The 9,297-nt window shown below is 34.1% G+C and overlaps 1 protein-coding gene across 1 annotated transcript; it reads right to left on the bottom strand.

The window, feature by feature from the left end:
• Positions 1 to 9: 9 nt before the first annotated feature.
• Positions 10 to 943, bottom strand: LOC133335901 (adenosine receptor A2a-like; the record flags this gene model as incomplete). The annotated part of the gene is made up of 2 exons (XM_061544194.1): positions 10 to 157; positions 224 to 943. Coding segments are annotated over 2 exons (868 nt in total), but the record flags the coding sequence as incomplete, so codon positions are not given.
• Between the last annotated feature and the right edge of the window lie 8,354 nt (positions 944 to 9,297).

Genomic DNA, 9,297 nt, shown 5'->3' with positions numbered 1-9,297 from the left:
ATATTCCACATATCACGTTCGATATCCGTAGTAACTGAGGCCACAGCGGCCACAGTTTGGTGGATATTATTCAGGCAAGGTGTTACTACACCACATTTAGCCACCAATTGGGAATTTTTCAAGGATTGTTGCTGTTGCCGCAACCAAATCGGGGAATCTGAAAGAAAAATTGATGACAGATTTATATCTTGATTTTTCTTTCTTTATAATCACTCATTCTTACCTATATAGATCCTTGTCTGAACATTATTTCTCGAGCTAACATCCATCGATTGTAGACGATGTTGTGAGGCCAATGAGTAGCGATGTTGGGCATCCAATGTCACCTCCACCTCAATACCCATAACTCGTAATATCAGATTTTTCATTGCCAATCGGAAATCCTTTAAATGATAGGCATATAAAATTGGATTTACAGCCGAATTCAAATGTGACAAGATTATACAGAACAGCGTCAATTTGGGATGTATCGAACATGTCGGACAAAATGCCTGTATACAATTTATTGTATACAGCGGAATCCAACAGATCATGAAGAACAATACAATAATCGAAAGATTCTGAGTGGCCTTAACATCCCGCTTCCGTGCTGCTCCCAGCACACGCAGCATAGTACCACCATGACATGGACCACGACCAGTAATACTGCTGCCATTGTTGTTATGTATCTGAGCAGTAGAGCTCCGCCGACTGGTATCACCCATTGGATTCATTGTGACAATTTGTCGTACCTGCTTGATGATAACCTTATAGATATGGGCATAGAATGCCATCATCAGCAGAGCGGGTGTAATTATGGTTGCAAAATACAGGAACACCAAATAATTGTAATCCATTACCTCAACAAAGAGACAGGCTTGGTTGGTATCCACCGCTGCATGCCACCCGAAGAGGGGCAGGAAACCGACAATGGCTCCAGCCAACCAGCACATCGATATTATTACTGAAATGATAGGTAAAAATTAAATCTTAGTATTTTTATTTATTACAACTCAAAAATGTGAAACATAGATATAAATGAAAAAGACATAACATGGGTGAGGTGAACTCAATCGATACCAGTGTAAAATCACAAGAAATATCACGAGTTGCATAATATATTTTGTTTTGTGTCTAAGCAATTGCTCATAGGATGACATTCACATTTGGTATGTGTCTCGACTGTGGTTATTTAAAACAACGACACCAAGGGACCATTTCAGTAATATTTTAATGTAAAAATTTGCAAGGACTAACCAAGGCGTTGATTTATTAAAGAATATTTTTCAAGGGCCAACTGAGGCGTGGATTTATTAAAGAATATTTTTGCAAGGACTAACACAAGGCGTGGATTTATTAAAGAATATTTTTCAAGGGCCAACTGAGGCGTGGATTTGTGGCGTGGATTTATTAAAGAATATTTTTGCAAGGACTAACTCAAGGCGTGGATTTTTTTGAAGAATATTTTTGCAAGGACTAACACAAGGCGTGGATTTTTTTTAAAGAATATTTTTGCAAGGACTAACACAAGGCGTGGATTTATTAAAGAATATTTTTGCAAGGACTAACACAAGGCGTGGATTTATTAAAGAATATTTTTGCAAGGACTAACACAAGGCGTGGATTTATTAAAGAATATTTTTGCAAGGACTAACACAAGGCGTGGATTTATTAAAGAATATTTTTGCAAGGACTAACACAAGGCGTGGATTTATTAAAGAATATTTTTGCAAGGACTAACACAAGGCGTGGATTTATTAAAGAATATTTTTGCAAGGACTAACACAAGGCGTGGATTTATTAAAGAATATTTTTGCAAGGACTAACACAAGGCGTGGATTTATTAAAGAATATTTTTGCAAGGACTAACACAAGGCGTGGATTTATTAAAGAATATTTTTGCAAGGACTAACACAAGGCGTGGATTTATTAAAGAATATTTTTGCAAGGACTAACACAAGGCGTGGATTTATTAAAGAATATTTTTGCAAGGACTAACACAAGGCGTGGATTTATTAAAGAATATTTTTGCAAGGACTAACACAAGGCGTGGATTTATTAAAGAATATTTTTGCAAGGACTAACACAAGGCGTGGATTTATTAAAGAATATTTTTGCAAGGACTAACACAAGGCGTGGATTTATTAAAGAATATTTTTGCAAGGACTAACACAAGGCGTGGATTTATTAAAGAATATTTTTGCAAGGACTAACACAAGGCGTGGATTTATTAAAGAATATTTTTGCAAGGACTAACACAAGGCGTGGATTTATTAAAGAATATTTTTGCAAGGACTAACACAAGGCGTGGATATTTATTAAAGAATATTTTTGCAAGGACTAACACAAGGCGTGGATTTATTAAAGAATATTTTTGCAAGGACTAACACAAGGCGTGGATTTATTAAAGAATATTTTTGCAAGGACTAACACAAGGCGTGGATTTATTAAAGAATATTTTTGCAAGGACTAACACAAGGCGTGGATTTATTAAAGAATATTTTTGCAAGGACTAACACAAGGCGTGGATTTATTAAAGAATATTTTTGCAAGGACTAACACAAGGCGTGGATTTATTAAAGAATATTTTTGCAAGGACTAACACAAGGCGTGGATTTATTAAAGAATATTTTTGCAAGGACTAACTCAAGGCGTGGATTTTTTTGAAGAATATTTTTGCAAGGACTAACACAAGGCGTGGATTTTTTTTAAAGAATATTTTTGCAAGGACTATCAATAGGCGTGGATTTTTTAAAGAATATTTTTGCAAGGACTATCAATAGGCGTGGATTTTTTAAAGAATATTTTTGCAAGGACTATCAAGTCTATCAATAGGCGTGGATTTGTTAAAGAATATTTTTTCAAGGTCTATCAATAGGCGTGGATTTGTTAAAGAATATTTTTTCAAGGTCTATCAATAGGCGTGGATTTGTTAAAGAATATTTTTTCAAGGTCTATCAATAGGCGTGGATTTGTTAAAGAATATTTTTTCAAGGTCTATCAATAGGCGTGGATTTGTTAAAGAATATTTTTTCAAGGTCTATCAATAGGCGTGGATTTGTTAATATATAAATAATAGGGCACTGCTTTGTGTTCGTTTCATTAAATTAATTTGTATTCACTGAATTAATGATTATGCATCTAAATGAAACGATTTATGGAAAATTTAGGTAAACATTTTATAAACGCAGTTAAATATTTGTTCGTGTTATGAATCTCTTGCTTTTAGCGTATGGAATCATATTTATTTTCATATTAAAAAATCCAACAATATTTAAATGACTATTAACTTTAAAATTAAAGAAAAAACGAAAACAAAAAATACTAAACTTACATGTGCATTTTAAAAATATTTTGTGAATCAGCTAGACATTCCATGGAAACTACACCATAGGCAAGCCTCTCTTGAAAATGACAAGCCTTTCGACGACAACGGCGACTACGATGCACAGTGTCACGACCGCGGCCAAAAATGGTCAAAACCAAGTACCACGGAGGACAAATTTTTTGATGAGGATTGATAGAAAACACTCCAATTAGAATAAATATGAAATTTTATATCGTTATGTCAAGTAGTTTTGTCTCTACAAAGGTTCAAATCTGATAATTATTTATAAACTGATTTTTTTACCATATTTTCGAAAAATGGGTGTGTTTTTCTATTGCTCAAATATTTGAATATTCAAATTAACGGTTATTATAAAAGTGTTTATTTTGGTTGCTGTGGATGTAAAAACTAGGATTCGCTTTAGTTTGTATGTGTATAGATATCATATGGTGTATGCAGTCGTCCACACTTGTAGTACTTAGTTCATAAAATTTTTAAAACAAATTTTGAAAATAGTGGAGCAGAAAAAAAAAGTTTAAAAAAGGTTAGCTCTAATTTTTTTTTATTTGAGTGGTGACAAGTGTGTTTTTTAAGGAATAAAAAAAATTAGCTGCGGAGTCCTGCGGTTCTAAGAGTTATTTAACTTTTTTGGTGACCACCTTATTAAAAAATATGGCATATTTATGAAAATTAAATAAGTTATTGAGGGTCAAATAGGAAGGAGAATATGTATTCAGAATATAGAAATAATACAATATTTTACATAAAATATGCAGTTAAGTGGTAAAAACCTTATTCGAATCGAAGATATGGGAGAATTGGTTTTAAAATATAGCTTTTAAATAAATTTTCAGTCAGTTTGAAGATTATACTTATTTATCACATCATTTGAGACATAATCTTATAATCTAAATTTAGATGTCGCACATGAATTACCTTTGTGGAAAGTTCATACAGAAAAATATTAGTTCATGGCATGGGATATGCAAAGTGCAGTACAATACCTTTTGAGCGACTTTCACAAGATGCTAACAAGTTATGCCAACAAATAATTAGTAGCAGCCAGAACTTTTGTTAAAGCCGAGTTAAATCAGGATTTTATTTAGAATTTTATATTACAATCCGACCTTGTAATATCCTTAAACAGCCATAAAGTAAAGGCCCGAGATTATAACGTGGATAATATTAAATCGTACATTTGGGAAGACAATATTTTATATATATCTCTCATGTGTGTTTTGAAAATTTTGTGAATGATAAACAAGTAATTTATTAGTTACTAAAGGATATCAAATATTTATTATATTATAATAAAAATAACAAAAAGGAAAATACTATACTTAATATAGCTGCATATAACGATTTCATAGTACAGAAAGTTACATTTTTAGGGACTTTTGGTATGGTAGGTATCTGAAATATGGGCCAACAACTAAATTACAGCACCTATTACTTTGTTCGCTCAAATTTGATGTAATTTGGACGAAGACATGCAAATTTTCCTGCAATTTGGATGAATATAAAAAATTTATAGGTCCAAAAAGCGGATTTTTCAAGACCCTTTGTATGGGAGGTATATCAAATCTTGGCCCAATCTACCCAGTTTTTGGTCCGTTGCTTTATAGGCATAAGAAAAATTTAAATTGCCAATTTTCATTGAATTTGGTTGAATATTAAAGATTATATAGCCCAAGACCCTTTGGTCCGATCTACCCAGTTTTTGGTCAGTTGCTTTAGAGGCCTAATTAAATGTAAATTGCCAATTTTCATTGAATTTGTTTGAATATTAAAGATTTTATAGGCCAAAAAGGGTGACATTCTGAAGACCCATTGTATGGGAGGTATACGAATTCTTGGTCCGATCTATCCAATTTTTTGTCAGTTGCTCTTTAGGCCAATAATAAGCACATGTATGTAATTTCATTAACTTACCATAACTCCTTCTATTTTTGGCCGCTGTTTATATGAACTCGCGACATAGTGCGATGACAAGAAAAATTAATCAAATTGGTCAAGTAGTACTATGTCCGACCACCCACCATTTTAAGTAGACAACGCTAATTAAAAAATAACAATGAACCCACTAAACGTTTAACTTTATTAAGTGACTCTAGTTGACGTTGTTGCTGCTGCTGCCGTTGGTGGTCATAATAAAGTAGCATAAAGTGGGACGTCACCATGTCAATGAAACAAAAACAAGAAAAATTTATATGTCATAAGTCATCTAATTTTATATGAAACATTTCCCAATGCAGCAGTTAATGTAGGTTAAGGAAATTTTCCTTTACTTTAAAGTTGCGCCATGAAATGAAGTATTTTCTAAAGCACCGGTATAGTCATCGGGGTTGAGATGTTAGTTCTGTAGCCTATTGTTTACTCCATATATAAACATATAATTTCTTAAAACGTATTTGCCAACTTTTGAAAGATCACAAGACACTTTTTTCTTTAATGTGATCCTATTTAAATTTCAAATAGTGATTTATTTCTACTCCATACGATTTTTGCACATTTGTTCCCCTACGTCATTAAAAACTACTTCAATGCAACAAGTAATTCTTCCTATATCCTCACTTTCTTGTTCTAATGGCATACAAATTATATCGTCGTCAGGACATTAGTGCACTGACTCATGTCTATTTGTTACGAAAGTTCATCTTGATATTAAATGTATGTTTATCTTTTCTCGTATTTGTATGTATATGTGTGTCTTTATCTTCCAGCCAGGGTTCTGATGACGGCAAACATTTATGACGGTGTTTGTTTCCATTTTGTGCTTTAACTGTCGTAAAAATTACTATCATTGAACGAGCTATCTACTTATGAATGTCGGTCGGGTGTGGGAGCAACAACCTTTAATGTTGCTGCCTTCTAATATAAATAGCAAATTGCTGATGACCATGAAATGTATCAATAAAGGGGTCAAATCGTTATTTTTTGTAACATAGTACACTTAATTTTGCGGCTACCATGGGATTAAGTGAATTGTATATAAAGGGTTTAACTATGTTGCAAAATTCGTGGATATAGTTGTAATGGTTATAAATGTACCTCACAGTAAATGTGCTCCAAAAGGGCGGTTTTATAGTAACTGATCAATCTTATAATCAAGGACGTAAATGTGCCTGGGATTCAATTTAACTTATAGTACAATATGGCATTTGCTTTCATATAAGTCGGTGGAAATTATTTTTTATGCCGACAGATATACACTCACCCTATGGATTTATAAATATTGACCAAATGGGTTCCGTCTTCGGACTTCATCTAGGCTTGATAAAGATAACAGGTTCTAAAAAGTTTGGTTCAAATCTTAAATTTCGTTAGCCTAATATTGGATTGATAAATATTGAAAATGACCATTGACCATTTGTGGGAGAGATATCAGAAGGAGTGGACCAATGGTTCCCACCTTCAAACTTGATCTAGGCTTGGTAAAGGTAATAAGTTGTTCAAAGTTTTGTGCAAATCGGACATTTCGTTATTGGATTTATAAATATTGAAAATTTTGACCCTCTGTGGGGGAGGTACCAGAAGGAGTGAACCTACGGGGTCCCATCTTCCAACTTGATCAAGGCTTGGTAAAGATAATCGGTTGTACAACGTTTCGTTCAAATCGGATAGTCCGTTTGCATGTTATTATAAAATTAATTTTTAGCACAATTTTGACCATTTTGTGGGGGAGGTACCAGAAGGAGTGGACCGATATTCCCCATCTTCGAACTTAAACTATGTTTGGAAGAAATATTAAGATGTGCAAAGTTTCGATCAAATTGATCATTCCCTTCGAGAGTTATCGTGCGCACCCGCCAGCTCGACAAACAGACGGACATGTGTAAATCGACTCCAAATTTTCAGAATCAGATTTGTTCCAAAGAAACATGGGGTCTAAAACCAATATTTCGATAAGGCACATTTTCACCGTATCAAATCCATGAAAAACAGTTTGAATAATCCACATTTCTAAATAGTCTTTAAAAATATATTTAAAAAATCCACGCTTATTGTTATTAGCAATAAATATTTCAATAACATTGTTAATTTCATAATTGTTTTCTTTTTGGTCTAACCTAAATCCGTAGGGTGTTTATGAGAAGACAATTAAGATTCCATAAAAATAGTTACCTATATGACAGCTTGGAGTCGCTGTTTTAATTCATCACAGCGTGAACACGCTCATTAAATCTGGATGTCACCCTGTGATCGGTAGCAACAACACAGATCACTATCTATGGTGCACTATCGATATTATCTAACTCCAGGCTATTAATATAAAGAATACATATTATAAAGTTTTAATAAATGATCTGTTCTCTTCTCCTAACATTTGTCAGACTGGGGAGGCAAGCAATATCCCTTAATAGTTACGGATTTGATATTGATGTTTTTTTACTAACCACAGCGGAGAAACAAACCAAATGTAAATCAAAATCAGTGCGTGAACAACATCGTCATCGATATTGTGGTGTATATGCTAACGGATGGAGGCGACATCCGTGTTTGATGAACTTAACTATTTTGGCGACAACCAAGAGCGTCATCTACTAGATATTTGTCAAAAAATTAAATTAAAACAAATAAATTTTCTTGTGAACATTTTGCAAAATCGTTAACTGACATACTGTGAGGTAGAGACATAATTGTTCTCGTTGAATCCCACAAAATTTGAAATAAACTAAAAAACCTGTCGATTTGAGCAAACAAAATTTTAAAAATAATAGATCCCGGTGCTTCAAAAGACGTTTATGAGACCTCTCAGGTGCCGAATCATGCATCTATTCGCAAGAACCCGAAAAAGAACAGAGATTGACCGTGTGGGTCTTGTAAGGTGAGCCAAAGTTGTTCATGGAAAAAGTGCTTAGAAGCAAATGATACCACGTTTCTTCGGAAAGACTGGTTCTTCACGTAACGAACATGTATTTTCTTATAATAAATATAGTGAATTTCTTGCTTGTGGGTATCTTTTTTGGAATGGAGAGAACTTAGTTAGATAGGGATCAATTTTTGTATGCAGTCCACATGTGGTATGGAGACTACAAATGGTCGCCTGTTTCTTCGGAAAAACGGGTTAACGTTGTAACCATAGATCGTTTTTTGATAGTAAATGGTAGCATTTTCATTATTAGGCAAATCTACTCGTATAAGGATTAGAGTTGTGAGATCTTCTTCCTGACGCGGTTCAATTTTATTCAGTTCGCTCTCTAAAAGAACCGGGATGAGATCAAAAATTAACGATTGAAGGGCCGGTGAACGTTCGTATCAAAAGAAACTAGGTAAGCGAGCGGAAAAATGATCAAGTGGAGCAAAAGAAACTAGACCGAACCGAACCGATCGCTTATTTTGCGAAATAGTTCAAATGAACTAGTTCGTTCCCAACTCTTGAGTAGACTACTGAAATCTCTCTGTAAGTTCTCAAAGTCTTTATACATTATCAAAGACTTATACATTACAGATTATAATCGATTCTTTTAGAAAAGGGTCCTAGTTCATTCGTTCAATGAACGGAAAGATTTAAAGCAAACATAAACGACTGGAAGATCTGGTTGAACAATTCGTTGAAAAGGCACTAAGTGAACGAGAGCAAACATGAACAGCTAAAGCAAAAGGAACTAGATCAACAAAGGAATCGGATCTAGTACAGACAGTGTCTTTTGTGGAATACAATAGAGCCAAATTTAAAAATTTTGTAAACTTCTCAGTGCCTTAAGCACGGTTCATCTTTAAAAGGAATCCAGGACATTAATAAAGGTCGATTATTCAATTCAGTTTTAAGCCATGTCTGCGTTCGGCATTCCAGCAAAATAAATACGACTATGCAGGATAACGTGTGGCACAAGGTCAGCAGTTAAAGTCGGAAAGGACGTCGCGGAGCCCTTCAATACCGAACGAGGATTTAGACAAGGTTAGAGCACTTCAGCATATAAATGTGAATCAATCTTTTGTGTCTCGTACCATCGCTCGAGACCGTGATACAGGTAGCGTAGTCCGAC

The sequence above is a fragment of the Musca vetustissima genome, unplaced genomic scaffold (assembly GCF_032173495.1).
Source record: "Musca vetustissima isolate MV318-11 ecotype Yass unplaced genomic scaffold, APGP_CSIRO_Mvet_v1 utg692287, whole genome shotgun sequence".
NCBI classification, from domain to species: domain Eukaryota; kingdom Metazoa; phylum Arthropoda; class Insecta; order Diptera; family Muscidae; genus Musca; species Musca vetustissima.
Note: the sequence above shows the minus strand (reverse complement) of the source record. Positions and strands in the feature narration are given on the sequence as shown.